Genomic DNA, 20,672 nt, shown 5'->3' with positions numbered 1-20,672 from the left:
CATCCAGGAATCTTTCAGTCATTTTAGTTGTTCCAGTGTAACTGTTGTCATTTTTCTCCTAACAAAAGTTTAAGCAACAATGTTAGTCAATTGCTACAAACTAAGGGCCATATTTATGGGAAGGTCACACAGCGCAGCAGGTCACCTTGCTCCGCTGCACTGGGCTATATGACTGCGAAATGGCAGGAAAGTACCTAATTTAAAAGAATATGGAGCATTCCTGCCTTTGTTCCTATGCCTGTGCCATGTTAGCTGCCTAGCGTCAAATCAGACACCCTTGTACCATGGTGCAAGGGTGCCTCTGTTGCATGCAGGATTGTTTTTGTGCAGTAAGGGGCACCTTCCTACACAAAAACAATCCTGAGGCATATTCCTCTTTCTGTGTGTGCTGGAGCATGCACCATACATAGAAAAAGGAAATAATAAGGAGAAATAAAGATATTTCTACTCATTATGCCTCGCATTGAAAGGTGCAGCATTTTGGCGCATTTCCAGGTTTACCAGTGCTGGCAAATCTGGGAATGCTTCAAAATCCATCGGTGTTGCATGGGAACACCTACGCAACGCCCATGGAACGGCATCCCAGGGCAGAGTAATGCAACACAGTGACTTGTGCTGTGTTGCATTACTCTAGATGTATGCAGCCATTCAGGGCCACGCAAAGTGGACTTGTGTGGCTTCGTAAAGCTAATTTTTCAGTTGTGTCATGCATGCACCATATTGCGTGGTGCCAGTGAAATGCAACTTTCAACCCAAACCTCCTTTCTATGCCACTGGCCACAATTCACTGATCGACTACTGATTCTGACTCAAAATCACACCAGGCCCCATTGTCATTTCTGAATGAATGATTGGCAGGACTGGTGTGTAATTTAAGCACCGCCCTGAAAGAATAATAACAATTCTCCCCCAAAATGAAAATAGTCTTTTCTACAAACATTTGTTTCTATTTATTTACAAGGGCATGCATATTTGGAGCACCGCGGCAGAATGTCTGACTCACAAGGCAGGTTCAGCTGATATTCAAATAATATAATCATTCTTAATATTATTTAGTTTTCCAGACGGCAGGGCCATAAGAAATGTTTTTATCATCCAAGACCTGTGTTACAATATGAGCAACAGGTTGTGTCTTGTGATAAGTTGGCCCCTGCCACAATCGACATCTTTAATTGTAATAGAAACTTATCATGGCAGTGACCTGTAGGAACAAGCTGCCAGAATACTGCACATTCCAAAATGGTTGCTAACATTTTAGTAAACGTAAGTGCTCCCTCCTCTGTGAAATAATACAGTGAACCACCAGGTTCTTTGCTACTTGCACTTACTGTCGTGAACTTTAAAAGATTCCCATGGCGTCACGTGGAGATTTATGGGTCTCATCAACTTTAGAGAGAGGTGGGGGTGAAGCTGATGTGATATCAGCTCACATAAAAAAGGACGCCAATTCGTGTAAATGGAGCATTTTTTCGCCATTAAAGAAAATTGAGCACCGTCTGTCCTTGTTTTTATTGTCCTTTCAATTACCTGTTGACAACCCTGACGCAGATGAACAGCACGCGGTGAGCGGAAGCAGGGTGCTGGGCTCAGACTGCGCGCTGACAGATGCGGTCTCGTGAGCAGGCCCCGCCCCCTGACACGCCATCTTCCAGGCGCGCGGCGGGAGCGCTCGTCTCACGCCGCGCGCCTCTCGGCCTCCTTAGCTACTGACCCAGTTTCCCGAATGAGTCTCATGGGTCGGTGCTTGAACATGCAGAACACATGGCGGCGAATCTCAACCGGGGGAGGGGGAAGCGGCGAAGAGGGAATTACCTCGATGAAGCTGCCAGGAGCTAAATGCATCTTTATCACAAACATGATGGGGATCCAGATGACGGAGCAGGCCAGCATCAGCCACCCCATCACCATCGACCAGGTGGGGTAGCGGTATTGTCCGTAGGTCATCGGCTCGTACTGGTAGAAGCTGAAGCAGAGGATGAACTGGGGAAGGAAACACAAGACAAACTCTCAGACACGGCTGGACTCGTAGGCCGGGGCACAGTCTGCTGGCCGGGCGGCCCGTGCAAGTCTGCCAAGTTACTCAGATTCAATCATTGAGGAACAGTGATAGATGGACTCCAGTTTGTTTATGTTGCGTAAGCAGTTGAAATACGGACGCTGAAGATGTATAGCACGGGAGCTGCGTGCTCGAAGAGATATTCAAATGTACACATTTAATACTGCAGGTTATAAATAAGCTTCATATGTTTACATATGTGTTCGGTTGTGTGTGTGTTAGTGTGTGTATGTGTAGATAGATCTGGGTGGGGAACCAGGCATAATAGATAGATAGATAGATAGATAGATAGATAGATAGATAGATAGATAGATAGATAGATAGATAGATAGATAGATAGATAGATAGATAGATAGATAGATAGATAGATAGATAGATAGATAGATAGATAGATAGATATGGGTGGGGAAGCAGGCATATTAGATAGATAGATAGATAGATAGATAGATAGATAGATAGATAGATAGATAGATAGATAGATAGATAGATAGATAGATAGATAGATATGGGTGGGGAAGCAGGCATATTAGATAGATAGATAGATAGATAGATAGATAGATAGATAGATAGATAGATAGATAGATAGATAGATATGGGTGGTCAAGTAGGCATAATAGATAGATATGGGTGGTCAAGTCGGCATAATAGATAGATAGATAGATAGATAGATAGATAGATAGATAGATAGATAGATAGATAGATAGATAGATAGATAGATAGATAGATAGATAGATAATCAGCTGCCCCAGATCCTGATGGTCACTTTCAACCTGGCTAGCATTTCAGCTACCAACACTGAGAATATATGAACTTTATATTTTTCTTTCTTCCTTATGGATATGAACATAATTCCTAATGTCGCCTGAGGTCTTTGGGTCAGAGTCACAGCTGTACTTGGTGCCATAATAGCTCACCCCACGGGTGCTCAATTCAGGGCCAGACTGGTAACCAAACGCAGCCCTGCGCTGTGTCATTTTCTAGTAAATATGCCCCATAGTTTCAAGCATTCCTTTCTGAACCAGGATCCTCAACCTTGGGCTTCCTCAAAGACCAATGGTCTTCAAACTTCTCCAACATCCCCTCGCGCTTCTTAGAGCATGGCGCCCAGGCCGTGGCAGTCCCGCAGTTCAAAATAGACAACTCTTCAGAAAGCATTGTAAACCTGCAGTTTTCTGTAGCTTAGCCAGCTCGAGATCGCTCTCCAGACTGGAAGCCTAGCGCCCAGAAGCCAGGCTGTACTGTTTGAGCGTTTAATAAGCTTAAACAACATAAGATAGATGAACAAGCTGCATGAAAATATATTGTAGAGTTTTAACACCAGCAAAGCTAGCTCCCCCCATTCATATCAGTGCATTGACTAGTAATAACTGTGTAATAGTTGCACCTAGAAATGACAGAAGGGGTCAAGAAGCGCTGAATACATAACAAGTGATAATTATTGTTAACGAGTTTTCAAACAATCTGTAGAATGACACCCAAACCATGATAGTGTTTAGCATCAGCTATTGACTCTCTGGGCATATTTGCGAGATAATGGCCCAGTGCGCTGCTGCAAGCCATCTTGCTGCTCCGAGCTGCATCATTAGGGATGTGCAAGGATGCATCGTATTTACAACGGATGTATGATGTTACAACGCATGCTTTTACTACGCATGCTGTTACAGCGAATTTTTTACAACGCAAATGCTGTGACAACTCAAGTCTTTACAACGCAAGTCTTTACATCGACTTGCAGTAGATGGCGTGCTAACATTAAAAAAGGGTAATTTACTATTCTAACTCCAGTCCACGTTGCAGTAGGGAAGGTGTTTGGATAGTAAACTACACTATTTTTAATGTTAGCACGCCATCTAGTGCAAGTCGATGTAAAGACTTGCGTTGTAATGGCATGCGTTGTCACAGCATTTGCGTTGTAATAGTTTCGTTGTAATGGTAGTGCGTTGTAAAAGTTGCGTTGTAAAGGTTGTTCCCCATTTACAACAATATGATGCATCTCCGTGCCTTCGTCTGCGCTAGTGTACAATGTCTTGCCTAGCGCCGACACAATCACCCTTGCACCATAGTGCAAGGGTGCCTGCGCTGCAAGGATGATTGTTTTTGTGCAGGAAGGAACAAGTTCCTACACAAATGCAATAATTGATGGCGTTTCCCACTCCTATGTGTGCTGCAGAATGCAGCTCACATAGAAAGAGCAAAAAATGAGGAGAAATAAAGGTATTTCTCCTCGTTGGTTCACCTTTACACCTGCCCTGGGGAGGTGTTAAAATCTGACACATTCCCAGGTTTACGAACCCTTGTAAAGCTGACAATGCGTCGGAATCCATGGGTGTTGCATGTTTCACGCAGAGTATTGCATGAAAGGGAGCAATATGTACAAGGCCATGAAAAGCCACGCAAAGGTGGCTTTGCATGGCCTAGTAAATATGTCCAGAAAACTGCACCGCTGTTGCGTCAAAAAAAGTGACACTCCAGTGTTGCTAAGGGTTGTAAATATGCCCCTTAGTGTGTGAAGCTTTTGTAGCTCCTCCGATGCGCTGGACAGATGGGGATAATTGTATAGAATCTCTGAGCTATAGAGCTGGGTCTTGGCAGTCTTTGGGACAAGGTCTGGAATTTAGAGGAATACTCCACCCTGCAGCTCAGTTATAAACCCGGGTACAAAGGCGGTCGCCTAAAATGTTGAAAGGCAAACTGTGTAAATAAAACAATTTGAGGTCACAGTTACGGCAGTCTGTAGGTGTATGGTATGGAATAGAGAAGGGGGGGTTCCACCGTGGAATATAAATAAGTGAGGACTGTCAGCGGCGAGCAGCTTAGCAGTGGGGCCGAAAGATGGACTGAATGGCATAGAGTGTGTCAGCCCCAAGGCCCCTATATCATCTGCGTCCACCCCCTAACCCTCTGCAACCAGGCACTGCAAAATTACCACCAACGCAGGGTGGCAGGATAGGGAGTAATGGCGACTAGCACGCCCGACTCCGGGCAGGGGGAAGGGAGCAAGCAGTTTAAATTTCTGTATTTTGTCTTGCAATATTTGAAGTGCAATCTTAATGAATTGCGATATACTTGGGATAGTGGGCCAGATGTATCAAAGGGTTACACCGTTCTGTGTCAATGGGAAAATGTGTTCGTACATATGGCCCAGTAAGTCATATATTCGACAGGAGAAGCCCGTGTCCCAGTTCCAGGTGCCTCGCTTGAGCACTGCACGTGATCCTGTGCAAACCTCTTTAGGTCACAGTGCCCGATATCAAGCATTCGCACAATGCCAGACAGGAGGATTCTCATGGCCATGAGCTGCCAGAAAATCTGTGATTTTGAATGCATGTTTTCCAGGCCAGTCAGAGCTTTAAGTGAGCCGGGTCCTGCCGGTGTTCAGCACCAGCATTACTATAAAGCAGGTGCTGGGACGGGTCCCTTTAGGGCTCTCCATTTTTACCCTCACACTAGGTGAAAAAACAAAATCTTAACTCTGCAGCAGTACCACCCTTCACTGCCTCTGATGTAACTGCAAAGAGACTCGATATAGTTCTTTCACAGACTCATTCATCGTTTTAGAACTGAAGCCTTTTCAATATTCTATACAACAAAGCCATAGTAGCTGCTTTTTCATCTTATGCAACTAACAACCATAGACAAAGCCAATATATATATATATATATATATATATATATATATATATATATAAACATACATATACATATATATATATATATATATATATATATATATATATATATATATATATATATATATATATATATATGGATACAAGCACAGTTTTTTTAGCTTGTATGTTTTTTAAGCCAGGCCACTAATTATATTTGATAAGCCCCTTTGAGAGACCCCTCACCCCAGTAATTTCAAGCCCTGAGGCCAGTGTATGCAAACGGGTATTATGTCAAGTGGCAAGCGGGTGGTTAGATTTTTTACTACCTTCCTCCCCACCCTCAGCAGAATGTGGCACGGGTTTCCTGAGATTTCCATATCGCAATGATATTCATAAGCCTTAAAATGAAAGGGGGGGCTCCGAGTATCCCACCCCTCCCAGGGGCTACAAGGGCCTGCGCTGCACGCGCACCAGTGGGAACCGGGCAGATTGCGCTTTGCGGAAAGATGCGCACGGCTGAGGGAAGAGGAATGCGGTGCCCTTCACGGTGGTATGAAAAAATGCGCTCCTAAGAGAGGGGGACGCTTCTATAAGTATGTTTACATTGCACAAAATGTTCTTCGTCTGTGTAGCCCCTTCCCTTGTGCTCAAAGAAATCTACTATATTGTTCTAGAGAAGAAAGCATTCATGCCGCGGTCTTTCTTTCAGCAAGAACAGCGCGCATTTATATTTCTTTTTGCGGCAGACAGCAAATAAACATACTGGACGTGAGATGCTCCGCATCAGATGTTCTTAGGAAATAGAAAAATATTAAATAGAATTGTAAATTAACAATAGTTTGTTCTGATTTTTTACAGGTATGGCGCCAGTCTCTTGTGTATAGCAGACTCTTTCTGCTTCACTGGGCCTGTGCCACGAGGACAAAAAACTCTTGCCTTGCAGCGCCACCAAGTGGCCGTAGATGGAGTTGACGTTTGGTGGTTTTGGATTTTATGTTCACATCTTGAAAAGTGTGAAGTGACTAGATCCGATTAAAAATAGGATTATGGTCGCATGGGCTGGAATCTACAGCACAGTAGTATGTTTTGTTCTGGAAGCATGATTTTAGTTAGCTGCTACCAAAACACTTTTAAAAGTAACTCAGAGACAATATTGAGGGAGAACTCCCAGCACAATTTGTCCCAAGTCACAGTGAAAGGCATTTGGTAATTTATGCATGCTGTGCTCTGCGTAACTACAAAAGTAATTTAGTTTTATCACATTATTCTGAATCTGCAGGATGAACAGACACTAGCAGTCGCTCGAGTGTCACGCACTTCCCCCACTGTGGCGAGGCTTCTATAAAAGACTAGTTCTCCATGAGACCCAGGGAGCTCGAGGGTAATGTCTTGTTTTGATTGAAGTGGCAAAGTCCACATGACCCCCTGGGAAACAGCATGTTGTGCTCTCAAGAGGCAGAACCTTTTCAATTTACATTCCCTCCTGTTTACATTTCGCTGTCGATCTGTAATCCATATGTTCATTAAATAATGCAGCCTGATTTTGAGTGAACTAGTGGCAATGGGAAAAAAGCATTGGCAAAGCCAACAAGCCTGGGTTTAATGTACTAATTCATGCAGTGTAACCCCATAAAAGGCCTGACAAAAAATGAAAAGCAGGCTTTACTGTAGCCCCCTCGTAAAAAGCTGAAAGGAAGCATCTGTAGTGACAAAGGAACCAGACACCACATCCGGTCAAGGGTGTGGGAGGGGGCATTGCAGGACGAGAGGAAGCGTGGGCAGACGTGTGTGGGCATAGCGCAGTGTACTGTACATTAATAAACCATTGAAGATCTTTACCTGCCTCCCGAGTTTCTATGGTGCTCAGGACACGACAACTGGCGAACGAAGGCGGGATCTGAAGAGCAGCAGAAGTGGATCGGATATCGTTGTTTCCCCGAAAACGCGATGGAACCAGGAGCCCACCCTGGGCCGCTGACCAACACCAGGAGCACCGTGGCGAGTGGCGTGACGGCGCTGAAGAAGAAGCGGAGCCAGGAGCCCACCCTGGTCCGAGTCATGCAGTCAGAGAACAGCGATGCAGCAGCCCACTCTGGCCACCGAAAATAGCGGTAAGAGCGCTGTGAGGCTGTGCGCATGGAGAAATAAAGAAGGCGTCTGCCAGCAAGCAGAAGAGCATTCAAGCGTCAGCACCCAAGAGTGCTTGAAGAAAACTGAAGCAAAAGATGCGTGTTAGTTAAACGAAGTATCGCGAGAGCGGCAGCCATCTTAAAGACAGGCAAATTGGGCCAATCAGAAACTAGAATCAAGTGGCGGCCATTTTAAGAGGTCAGGCAAAGCAAGAGGAACAAAAGAAACCTCGCGGGACTACGGCGGCCATCTTGGAGTCAGGCAACTGAACCAATCAGAAGCAAGAAATAAGCGGCAGCCATTTTGAAGTCAGGTGGCCAATTAAATAGATAGGAAAACAGAAAAAGAGAGCAAAAAGGCTCAGAAAGAAGAAGAAAACAATAGCAAATAAGCACAATAAAAAAAGGAAACAAAGAAACAAAGAACGAAATAAAGAAATAGAAGAGGAAGACGAGTAGAGGAGTGCCAAAGAAGGAAAATGAGTGATAATGATAAAAAGCAGAGCACACAAGCAGTCTTCCGCAGGCCTTTACCATTCAGCCTATCAGAGCCGCAAGCGGGCATCCGGTGGGAAAGATGGATCAGAAAATTTGAGCGCTACATGAGCGCCACCGACGTCCCAGATAACAAGCAACTGCACCTGCTTTTCTTAATCTCGCAGGGGATGAAATAGAAGATCTATTGTTAACATTCACCGCCGATCAAACAGCGGACTACAAGGGAGTGATGAAGTGTCTCACACAGAAATTTGACCCCCAACGAAACGTTGACTTTGAGAGATACACATTCAACACTGCATGCCAGCAAGGAGAGGAGAGCCTAGACGACTTTGCCAGGAGACTAAGGAAACTGGTCACATACTGCGAGTTTGACAAGTTTGACAATGAGCAAGCAATAAGGTTACGCATCATCGAAGGTTGTCAATCAGTGGAGTTCTGAGCACGCATTCTGAAGGAACCAACGACGCTGGAAAAGATATTGACGATAGCTTGCACGGAAGCACGGGCCACAGAGCACGCCAAGCAGATGGAGATGGGAAAAGAGAAGAGAGTGGCGCTAGCACATCGCGTCACTGGGAATTTCAAAAAGAAAGAATTCCAGGCGCCTGGCCTACCAAAGGAGGATGAACAAACATGTTACCGATGTGGCCTCGAATTCCAACACGTTGGTGCCTGCCCAGCAATGGGTCAGAAGTGCAGGAAGTGCAACAGGGACAATCATTTTTCAAGCACGTGCATGACCAGACAATTCAGAAGTGAAAGAGGCAGAACAATGAGACCACGGATGACCAGCAACAGGTACGCACGACACATAGAAACGGGCAATCATAGCTCCTCCGCCGAGGCAGAAGAAACTGCAGCACTTGTGAGGGAGGCAAGACTATATCTAATGTCAGACGCGCCCTGAGAAGCGAAAGAGACAGAGCACGTTCATCTCGTGGAAAAGCAACAAATAAAAAACCCGCCACTGTGGACATTGGCGTAGGGAACCACCAAGCTAAGTTGTGCTTGACAGTGGAGCAACATGCAACATCATGTGCATATCAGAATACCAGAAAATTAGAGTGAAACCACCACTATCACTGTCAACCGTGGACGTATTCACGTGGGGCTCCAAAAGTCCAGTAGAAAATATGGGAACATTTAAGGAGACTTTAACGTACAAAGGCAGGTCCTACCAAGAAGAAATCGATGTGCTTAAGGGTGACATGCCAGCACCATGCCTGCTAAGCAATGTGACGGCACAGGTGATGGGGCTACTAGCAATAACATACCACATGTCGGAAACGGAGAACATCCTACAAGAATACCCCGCTATGCTGAAAGGTCTCGGCAAGCTGAAAGGAAAACAGATAACATTACACATCAATGAAGCAATCAAGCTGGTGGCCCAACATCACAGGCGAGAACCAATCCACCTCCAACCACAAGTTGAAGAAATAACAAGCCTACTGGCACAAGATATAATTGAACCTGCTGAGGGCCAATGCCTTGGGTGGCTCCGATTGTGGCAGTTCCTAAGAAGAACACTTCAAAAATCCGCTTCTGTGTGGATATGAGGATCCCAAATACCGCAATCGCAAGGGAACATCACCCGTGGCCACACCTAAACGACATGATCAGCTGTCTCACTGGGGCCTGCCGGTTCTCGAAGCTGGACTTGTGCAAAGGGTACCATCAATTAGAACTGGACCACCAGTCCAGGTACATCACGACCTTCTCCACACACCTGGGTCTGTTCAGATACAAGCGACTGAGCTTCGGAATATCATCGGCAGCGGAGATATTCCAGGAGACAATACGGCAAGTGATAAGGCCGGTACAGAACAGCCTGAATTATAGTGATGACATTTTGGTATTTGAAAAAACAAACAAAGAACATGATACAGCTTTGCGTCAAGTGTGCACACAACTGGAGCAAGCGGGCCTAACATTGAATGGAAAGAAATGAGAGCTGGGGAGAGGGGAACTAGGGTTCTTCGGGCACATTTTCTCCAAACAAGGGATGAGGCCAGATCCCAGCAAAGTTGAAACACTGCAGAACGCAACTCCCCCGACGGATGTTGCTGAAGTAAGATCATTTCTGGGCCTCGCCAGCTACTGTGCGCGGTACATAGCACACAGTGAGCACACCACTAAGGAACTGACCAAACAAGGACAGAAATTCATCTGGTCTCAGGAATGCAACAAGGCATTCGAGGAAATAAGACAAGCAGTGGTGACTGTGGAACATCTGGCCTCCTTTGACCCCCTGCTCTGCACTGAACTGACTGTCGACACCAGCACAGTAGGACTAGGAGCAATCCTAGCGCAGTATCTGCCAGGGAGAGATTCACAAAGAAAAATTGTTGCGTATGCAAGAAAAAGCTTAACAGACATTGAAAAGGCATACTCGCAACCAGAAAAGGAGAGCCTAGCAGTAGTATGGGCGTGTGAACACTACCACATGTTTGTCTACGGGAAGTTATTCACCATCATAACTGACCACCAGGCGGTGGTGACAATATATGGCAGCCTGTCAGCCAAAATGCCACCCAGGATTGAACGCTGGGGCATAAGGTTGATGGACTATGACTTCAAGATTATGCACAAGCCAGGGAAAGAACACAATCCAGCAGACTACATGTCGAGGCACCCATTACCGCAGGCCCACAAGACGACATCAATGGCAGAAGAATACCTCAATTTCGTACTGAAACAAAACACCCCAGCACCGGTAACACTGGTGGAGCTAGCAAGAGAGACCAAGAAAGATGCCACGCTGCAAATGGCCATGGAGATAACGAGAAGGCAGAGGTGGAGACACATTAACAATAATTGTGCCTGGGAACCAGGAGTATGCAAAGAAGAAGTGCTAGCTCTAAAGAAGATCCATGAAGAACTGTTCGAGACATACACAGGAATAATGATGAGAGGGACAAGAATCGTGATACCAAGCTCACTCAGGAGGCAACTGGTAAATCTGGCTCATGAGTCACACCGAGGTGTAGTAGCAACGAAGAAACTGCTACGAGAGAAAGTATGGTTCCCTGGCCTGGATCGCATGGTAGAAGACACCATAATGACATGCCACCTCTGTCAAGTAACAGGACCACCGGCTAGGCTTGAACCACTACAAATGTCATAACTTCCAAGAGCAGTGTGGACCACACTAGCAGCTGATTTCTTTGGGCCGCTGGACACAGGCAACTACTTGCTTGTGGTCATCGACGAATATTCACAGTTTCCGATAGTACGACACGTCCCATCGACATCAGCGACAGCAACACTACTGATATTAGATGACATATTTGCAGCATGGGGTTCACAGAAACACTAAAAACAGACAATGGTCCTCCATTCTCAGGAGAAGACTTCCGTAGATTCATGGCCTATCTAGGGATAAACCACAGGAAGATAACGCCGCTGTGGCCTCAAGCGAATGGAATGGTGGAGAGGTTCATGGGGAACATCAAAAAGGCAGTTCAAAGGGCAAAGCTAGCGCAGATATCACTTAGCCAAGCTCTGTGCCAGGTACTACATGACTACAGAAACACACCCCATAACTCCACAGGAAGATGCCCAGCAGAGCTAGTACTAGGAAGAACAAGTAGAACGAGGCTACCACAAAGAGAAGTAGCTATGGCGCCATATCACAGCAGCATTGCAGCAAAAGACAGTGAGGCGAAAGAAAAAATGAAAAAATATGTATGCAGACGCCAAGCGACACGCCAGCTCGTCCGACCTAAAGGAAGGAGACACGGTGGTAGTGCGTCAGCGACAACAAAGGAAATCAGACAGCATGTTCTCCAAAGACCCGCTAACAGTAACAAAAGTGAAGGGACCAATGATCACGGCAGAGTCAGAACATCAGAGGATAACACGGAACAGTTCACATTTCAAAGAACTAAAAGAGAAGAAAAGGGAAAACCAGGATAAGAAAACAGCAGAACAAGAAGAGCAGGAGCATAATAAGAAGAAAGGAGACAATGGTGAGGGACCAGCAGAAGAGCACCAGATGGAGGCCGGCCCGAGAAGAGCATGAAGACGTCCAAAAAGACTAATAGAAGAAATGTGATGATGGGAGGCACACCGACCGGTGCCCGGGCAGACTTGCATCTATCTCTATCTACACATCTCTGTGTTTCACTTTTCTCGTCACTTCTTTGTGACAAAGGGGGAAGATGTAGTGACCTGGGGCAAGGCACTAGGACCCTGCAAGAGACTATGTGGACACTGAGGGAACCGGACACCACATCCAGTCAAGGGTGTGGGAGGGGGCATTGCAGGACGAGAGGAAGCGTGGGCAGACGTGCGTGGGCATAGCGCAGTGTACTGTACATTAATAAACCATTTAAGATCCTTACCTGCCTCCCGAGTTTCTATGGTGCTCAGGACACGACAGCATCCAGATAGCTAAGAGTCTCAGAGGAGACATGAATACTCCACCAGGCTGAGCTGAGAGGTCATTAAAAAATCTCAAGCCAATGGCGGATACAGGCTGACAGAAGAAAGTCCATGGTTGAAAAGGGCGGGCACAAAGCCCAGTGAAAAGATACTGTAAGAAATATCTCTGATTGAAAGCTGTACTTTATAAACCCAGCATTCCACAAAAAGGAATACAAAAATGTACATATTCTAGGTGTTGCAGAATACTAGTCCAACCCAGGTATACGGGCCAAGCGGCTCAACGATGACATGCTGTATGCCACCCAGTATGTGTCACACGGTTATTGTGCCTCGCTGCTGTCCCTTAAGAAGGGGGGTACTCACCCCGGATCTATGCACAGGAGACTGCTCCTGCCAGTGTGCAGTTCCTGTGCTTCTTGCAAAAGAAAGGAGTCCTATGGCCTGATCATGTTCTGTGCAGTCATTAAAGCTGCCTGCACATTTCTTTTTCTGTCTACAGTTCATACATTAACTCGAAAATCTTCAAGCTGGTGCATAAGCTTTTGACAGTAAAGCTTGGAAACACGAAGAGACAAGGTAAATACTGCCTTGTGCTCAGAAACTCTGCTGTCTGCAACCCGTGTACAGACTGCAACCAAAGCTGCTGCACTGCTTTTTGTGAGAGGGAGAGAGTAGGAAAGCGCCATATCTGCTAAGATATGGCACTATCCTGTTCTCTACTAGTGTCGGCACACAAACAGACTGAGTGGCGCCACACACACACTTTTGCATCGTAGTGCAATGTTGACTGCGACAGGTCTAGCATCTGCTTAGACTAATTTTGAAACTTTTCCCTCTACAGATGTGTGCTGTTTAGTGCAGCACACATGCAAAGTGGGAAAAATTAGAAAAAATAAAAGCATTTCTCCTTTTTGCACCTGCCTCAAATTGGAATTATATTTTTGGTATAAGACCCTGTCTATTACTGGTAATAAGTAGGGTTTTGTATCAAAAGCCAAAGGTGGTTCCATGGGAACCACGGAACACCACCTTGAGACAGAGTAATGTAAAGCAAATATTTGTCCTGCTTCACGCAACTTTGAGGTAATTTTCCAGCACAAAGTTTTACGCTGGAATGTCAAGTCTAAATATCCGTTTTGTGCAAACCCAGTACGTGAAATGGTTGTAAATCTGGGCCTTGGACCACTTCTATGTTGTTGCAGTGCAGAGAACGGGGTTGAGATACAATTCCTACTGTCTGCTGCCTAGCCAATGGAGGGCGCCCTAAAGCTCCACAAGGGAAGATGCATTTTGTTCCTAAATTCTCCATTATGAAGCCTCGTCTCCTCACCTCCTCCAAAAGGCCAGATGTCTTTCCTTGCTGAGCTTTCTGCTGCACAAGAACTGACCCTGAGACTTGGCTTTTTCTGTAGAGCAGTGTTTCCCAAACTGGGGTCCGAGGACCCCCAGGGGTCCGTGGCACATTCCCAGGGGGTCCTCAGCCAGCAATTTTAAAAGCACTGCAAAGTTCTTTGTGAAATTAGCAGTTTGAGCAACTATAAAAGTGTCAAGAAAATACCAGTGATTAATGTACCTGCTGGAGAGAGATGAGAGTTTTGTCCAGTGGCAGCTTTGACTTATCTAATGTGACACAGAGAGTTAATATGCCTACTGCAAAGAACGTGTACAATGCATTTTAAAAAACAGTATTTTATGTGCCTAGGTCAATGGGTTACTGATTTCGTCACTGTGCAATTCATAAGGGACAATCGTAATCTAGCAGTGTCCTATAAACTGTCATCAAAGAGCTGCTTGCAAACTGCATGGTAAAAGTTAGCAACATATGTTTATTCCCAGTCTATCATTATCCTGATGCTACTATGTTCCCACTTCCTGCACATGAACAATCTTGTAATGCTGTTTTGTCACTTCTATGTGTGCTGCCTAATGCAGTACACATGGAAGTTACAAAACGTCATTTCTATTAAAGATTGTTTATGTGCAGGAAGGGTCACCCTTCTGAACATAAACAATCAAAGGTGTTTTGCTTTTTCCGTTGAAAAAGCAAAAACAAGGAGAAATAAGGCATTTCTCCTCATTTCGCAAAGTTAAAAGCAGGTTTTTCATGGTCTTAATTCTGGTGCTGTCTCCTATTTAAGCTGACCTTGTAAATAGAGGGCAGCGTCAAAATCAATGGGTGTTGGATTGAAACGCCCACTGTAACTCCCACTGCCCACCTTTTTCACGCTAAGCATTGCATGATAGGGGGCCTTATTTACAAGGCAGCGTTAAGCCACAATAAGTGGCTTAACGCTGCCTTGTAAATAAGGCGAAGCCCCTATTGCCACAGGAACATCGCTAAAAGTGACGTTCCCATGGCGATAGGGACTTGTAAATATGCCCCTGAAATCCTTAGTAATTCGAGTATTTGTTTTGTGTGCACACGTGTTTTTATTTTTTTTAATTACTGTTTTAATGTTTGAAATTTAAATCCTACAAATTGCTTGGGGGTCCCCAGCTTTCAGTGGTGACTCGATGGGGGTCCTCAGGAGTTAAAAGTTTGGGAACCACTGCTGTAGAGAAACTGCCTTTTTTAGTTACAAATCAGGCACAAAGCCCGAGTCTGCATAGGCCGCCAAATGGGTGCAGTGGTGGCTACCGTTTAAAAAGTATGGTGAGACGCGATGGCGTCAAACTCACCATATATGATGTCGCACTTCTCCCCAGTGTTCCACGAGCAGGAATAGAAAGACTTCTGTCCTACTCAGTGGAATGTGATTCCAACCAATCCTGGAGCTGCTGTCATCAGCATGAGAGCAGCTCCAGGATTGGTGGGAGCAGGCTAACCAAGTGCTCATTTTGAGGCTGGGGGCCTGTGCCAGCAATCCCCTGACGGTTTCACTGCTGGGGGATTGCTTGGTCTACAGTGCGCATGTTTGGCGGGCTGTTGGTAGCCGTCCGGCCAACCCGACATGCGCACTCAAAGGAGCAACTGTTATCCTGCAATAGCAGGATTCAGTCCTGCTCCTTGCTTCACACTCACGCTGTACACAGCGCTAGCTGGTGGCAAAATAAAATGCCATTATTATGCCATTTTAGTTTTGTGTGTTTGCCTGCAGCGCTCGCATTAGGCGGGGCAACGATCCTCCACTGTTGTGGAGTAGCCACCACTGAATGGGTGTGCACACCACCACAAACCAGGGTGCCTTGAGCATGTTTAGATAATGTCTCCCTTACACTACATCTCCATCGGTGTATATCGATAGTGGGTGATTGTAGGAGATTTTTTTTGATGCTATCGCCGCTCTAGAGGATTAGTTACCAAGCACTGTGCGGGTGCTCACAAGGCACTGCACAATTTTTCGATACCCCCCAGCTTTTTATGACTGTAGGTAAATCAATGCAGTGCTTTGTGCCACTTTGCACCAAGGGAGCACCTTCCCAAACACTTGGCAAGTAACTCCACAGGTTCCTGTTACTAACAAAGAAGCGGATTAAACAAATCTGCATTTCCTTAATTTGTCCACATTTTTCTCTGCTCTCTTCAACCTTAAAATTGAGTGCCTGCAACTTCTCCTGTCTTTGACATCCCAGAACATCGCAAAAATGAGAAAAAGGGTCTCTTTGCTCTTCCTAAGAAATGCTGATTAGCACCAATTACAGAGGCACCCTATGGCACAGAGCTTCCTTCCACTGAGAGAGGCTAGACTTCTTGGAACTGAAAAGCTGGGCCTCTCAATCTAATCAGCAGCGAATGGACAGATCAGATGAAGATGAGCTATAACAGGATCAGAGAAACCTGGTCCCTTTGATGGCTCCGCGCCGATCGTACAATGACTTCCAGACTTATATTTTTATGATAGATCCTTCAGACTGTGGCGAGCTCGAAAAAACAAGGCCCTCCTCTGTACTTCTCAATGTCACAGAGAAAAAAAGACATGTTGCATGTCGGAAGAGTAAATAATTACTCTTATCGTCACAGGTTATCCCACTAAACCAAAAACTATCCTCAACGAGTTTGTAACTATTGACCAGAAAAGTGTCTCGCTCTTTGTACCGATTTTTAATAATATATTAGCTGTTTATTTTTGAATTGTGGTTACTTTAAAAAGGCAACATTATACCTTGAATCCATTTTAGATTCCATGAGTGTGACTAAAAGTAATGTTCTTGCCACATCTGCTCATTCGAGAAGCAATCTACCGCCCCCTGCTGGTCCAGCCGTAGAACTATTTAATATTTTACAAAATAACAGTGTAGTTAGAGCTCGCTTTGAATTTTAAGAATGGTGCCAGTGATTTCTACGGCACTTCAGCTGGCATTACTGAATTAAATATTAACAGCTGTCAGGAAAGATAAATGACACGGTCGCTATAGAAACCACCCAGTTCAAATCACAAGTTGCTATTTTCGACGCACAATCGAAAAACTTTAAAGGAAATTACTCTTGTTATAGATTTGACAGACTTGATGCTGCCTGATTAATGCAGAAAGCGCAGGCTACAGAAGTTGAAGAGACAAGAAAGTCTGTTCCTTTTGATAAAAACAATATTGAAACGTTGATTTTAAAGTCTACAGCAAGATGAGCTCATGAGAGGTGACTACTCCTTGAATCTAGTTGTGCCGTTTGTTTTGTGGCTGTCTCAAGATGGATCTGGAGTTCTGTGGCTTTAGTATCCTGGGGGCATATCAACAACAACCGGCGATAATTATCGCAAAGCGCATTTAGCGCTAGGATAATTATCGCCGGCTAGCGCGGATTTTTATCGCTGAGATAGCGTGCTATTAGCAACGCTTATCTCAATAGCGATAAAAATACTCACGCTAACTGGCTAACGTGAGATTATCGCTGGAAACCCAGCGATAATCTCACGTTACCTTGTTGATATGGACTCACAAACTTAGCCATGATATCCACCTTCCATAGGATATCATGGCTAAGTCAGTCCTGAAGCAGGTGTTAGGAAAGTAGCGCTACTTTTCCTGACGCTATGGTTCATAGCGTGGGGCTTGATGATAGGAGAAATGTCACTTAGCGACATTTCTCCTATCATGTCAGGTCAGGACCGCCCACTTTGCATCTCATTAGAAATGCAAAGCTGGGCGTTAGAAATCCCCACGCTAAAGCAAGGTTTCACGCGTTAGCGTGACCTTGCTAATATAGCGATAAAATTATCGCCGCTTTTCGGCTGAAAACGGCCGCTAGAGCGGCGATAATTTATTAGCGCCTCATTGTAAATATGCCCCCTGGTTCTTTGTGTCTATAACAAAGCATGATATATACAGTGGACAACCCAATATACCCTTGAGGGCTTAAGTAAATTCAAATATACTGGTAAAAGAGTTCCTTCAAGGGATTTTTTTGAAAAACTTAGTTGTATGATTTTTTATTATTCAATATAGGGTAGAAGTATACCTATAAGTCAAGTGTCTCTCAATGTGAATGTATTGTAGGTTATACACTATGCATTAGTCATATGTATGTGCATCAATCCACCATAATTGGAAAGAACGAATACATGAATAATCAGATCATCAAATAAGCAAATAGTCAAAGAATCAAAAAAAGCAGCAAAAGGTGTGTAAAAAGAAACAAATTTATATCAATGAATGGTATTCAGGGTACCTAAAATGTAGACAGTTATACATATATTGGAAGGAAATAATACATTCAATGATTCCTTCACTCAACAATAGATCAAACACTTTTTCTTAACAATATTCAATAATTATATAGAAAACAGTGTGAGAGTCGACGTTTCGGTCTTTAAGTTTCACTTCATAAGACCATCTTCAGGACTAGTAGATTAAAAGTTGACCCCTAAAAATAAAGATATAGATTTGAATATACATAGCACACACCCATGCAAACAAACAAAAAGTTAATTTATGTAAACATCATTTCACCTTATTATCTGTTGTATCAACATCTATACAGGTGACTGTTGAAAAACCCAACTTAATTCAAATGGTATAATCGGTCAGTATAAATGTTCTCAACCTGTTCTGTTTTTGCTCTAGATCCATTAGTAAGACTCTTAAATCATGTCAATACTCGTCTAGAACCGATAGTCCCAATCATAAATTGTATACCTCAATATTTAAAAGTAAAAGTAGAAATATGAATAGGGTAGCGACATATCACGCGGTTACAATTTCCGCTTCGAGTATTCTTTCCTCTATGTAATTTATAAAGTTTATAAAAAGGCGAATATTTACACTGTTAATATTACCTGGAAGTCTAATCTTTCACAAATCAGTGTCGATGTTTCTAAACTCCGCTCTCATTAACCAATAGTAGATAGATAACCTTTTTGTAGTCAATCTAATTCCAAAAAGTGTATACAAGGTATGTTTCAAGTTAAGTTCAAGAGCGATATCAAATTTTATCATTAAAGAGAAAGAGGTTCATTAAATGCGTATTACCTTATCTTAACGAGTCAGAGAGACACGTGTCTTTTAATTCAATGAATACAAGTCGTATATCAATCAACCCACCATCAGGGCGTATATATTCTTTTAAGGGTGTTACTGTAAAAGAGATGTTTTACGACGTTTTAGTTATCCGAGCAAACCAAATATTGCAATAAATTACAAACCTTTTATGGTCATATTACCTTATTCTAAATGGAAGTTTAAGCGAATTAATGAATCGGGTGGCTCAAAGTTCCAAACGCGGGGTCCCAAGTAGATATCCTCACGATATACGTATCTTCCTTCAGAGATTACTGAAAGGAAGAATAATGGAACGCTTAAAATCTCTAAACAGGTAGTCTTCGAGAAACAGGTTAAACATGTAGTTCAAAAGAACATACCTGACAATTGTTCAGCGGTCCTTCGGGCAGAATGAAGTCGAGTAACACAGAGTGCTAGCGGCTTAACGCTATTTAGGCTGTTTAACCAAAAGAAACGGCAAAAGTGGACTGAACGATAGATTGAAATCTAAACACATATTTCTTGGCAGCCATATTTAAATGACCTAAACCAATCTCTGTTAGATGTTAAATATATATATATATATATATATATATCTTCTCTACTCTATCCAATGCCATTTATCTGCTAATTGATTGGACTGGACTCATAAGCGAAATTAACTCATAAGAGTAATGAATATATTTATCGATCTTATCAAATTTAAACGTTCAGGACACGCTACGTTTAGTGGCCATCTTAGTATGGGGTTCTACACTCACGTTGGTGGCCATCTTTAAGAGGACGTAAGTCTAACGATCCTAAACACTTTTATATTCGAACAAAAGGGATGATATCCTTTTATATATTATCAAATAGTTCTATTGAAAAGATGTATATATGTCAAAACATATTATTAAATTGTGATTAAAAAATAAGAACCAAACTTATATACCACCTTCCATTATCTGATAATGCTAACTGACCATATTGAGAAGTGAAAGCTGAAATCATGTACATTTTATTTCTGAATAATCAATAATAACTCACAAAAGTTAAAATTGTCTATAATAGAGTGTCATGTCATACAAATTGACAGTCGACAATAATAATACAATGTATGAACAGAATTCTGTGCGTGACATATACAAGATATGTTAGTCAAAAATTTCACAGAATATAGCAGACAGGATCAAGGTCAATTACTAGCATGAGTTAAAGCTCTCTATAATCGAGTGTCGTGACACACAATTGACAGTCAATACTAATACAATGTGTGAACAATGTGTGATACAATGTATGGACAGAATTCTATACGTGATTGTACTGTATATGTCACGTATAGAATTCCGTCCATACATTGTATCAATGATGACTGTCAATGTGTGTGACATGACACTCTATTATAGAGAGTTTTAACTTGTGCTGGTCATAGACTTTGATTTTGTCTGCAACACCTTGTGAAATTTGTGAAATTTTTGGTCAATATAGTCTGTATATGTCACGCACAGAACTTTGTTCACACATTGTATTATTATTGACTGTCAATTGTGTGTCGCGACACTCGATTATAGAGAGCTTTAACTCATGCTAG

The 20,672-nt window shown here is 43.5% G+C and overlaps 1 protein-coding gene across 2 annotated transcripts in view; it reads right to left on the bottom strand.

Annotated features, from left to right (window-relative positions):
• Window positions 1-20,672, bottom strand: part of SLC6A5 (solute carrier family 6 member 5) — a 284,699-nt gene that overhangs the window by 11,153 nt on the left and 252,874 nt on the right. For both annotated transcript variants that reach the window (XM_085643604.1, XM_085643605.1), the window contains exon 15: window positions 1,813-1,980. In XM_085643604.1, the coding sequence (XP_085499730.1) occupies window positions 1,813-1,980 (168 nt within the window). The remainder of the gene's footprint in view (window positions 1-1,812; window positions 1,981-20,672) is intronic.

This window comes from Triturus cristatus, chromosome 3_1, assembly GCF_964204655.1.
Source record: "Triturus cristatus chromosome 3_1, aTriCri1.1, whole genome shotgun sequence".
NCBI lineage: Eukaryota > Metazoa > Chordata > Amphibia > Caudata > Salamandridae > Triturus > Triturus cristatus.
The sequence above is the reverse complement of the archived record's forward strand: the minus strand, read 5'-3'. Positions and strand labels throughout refer to the sequence as shown.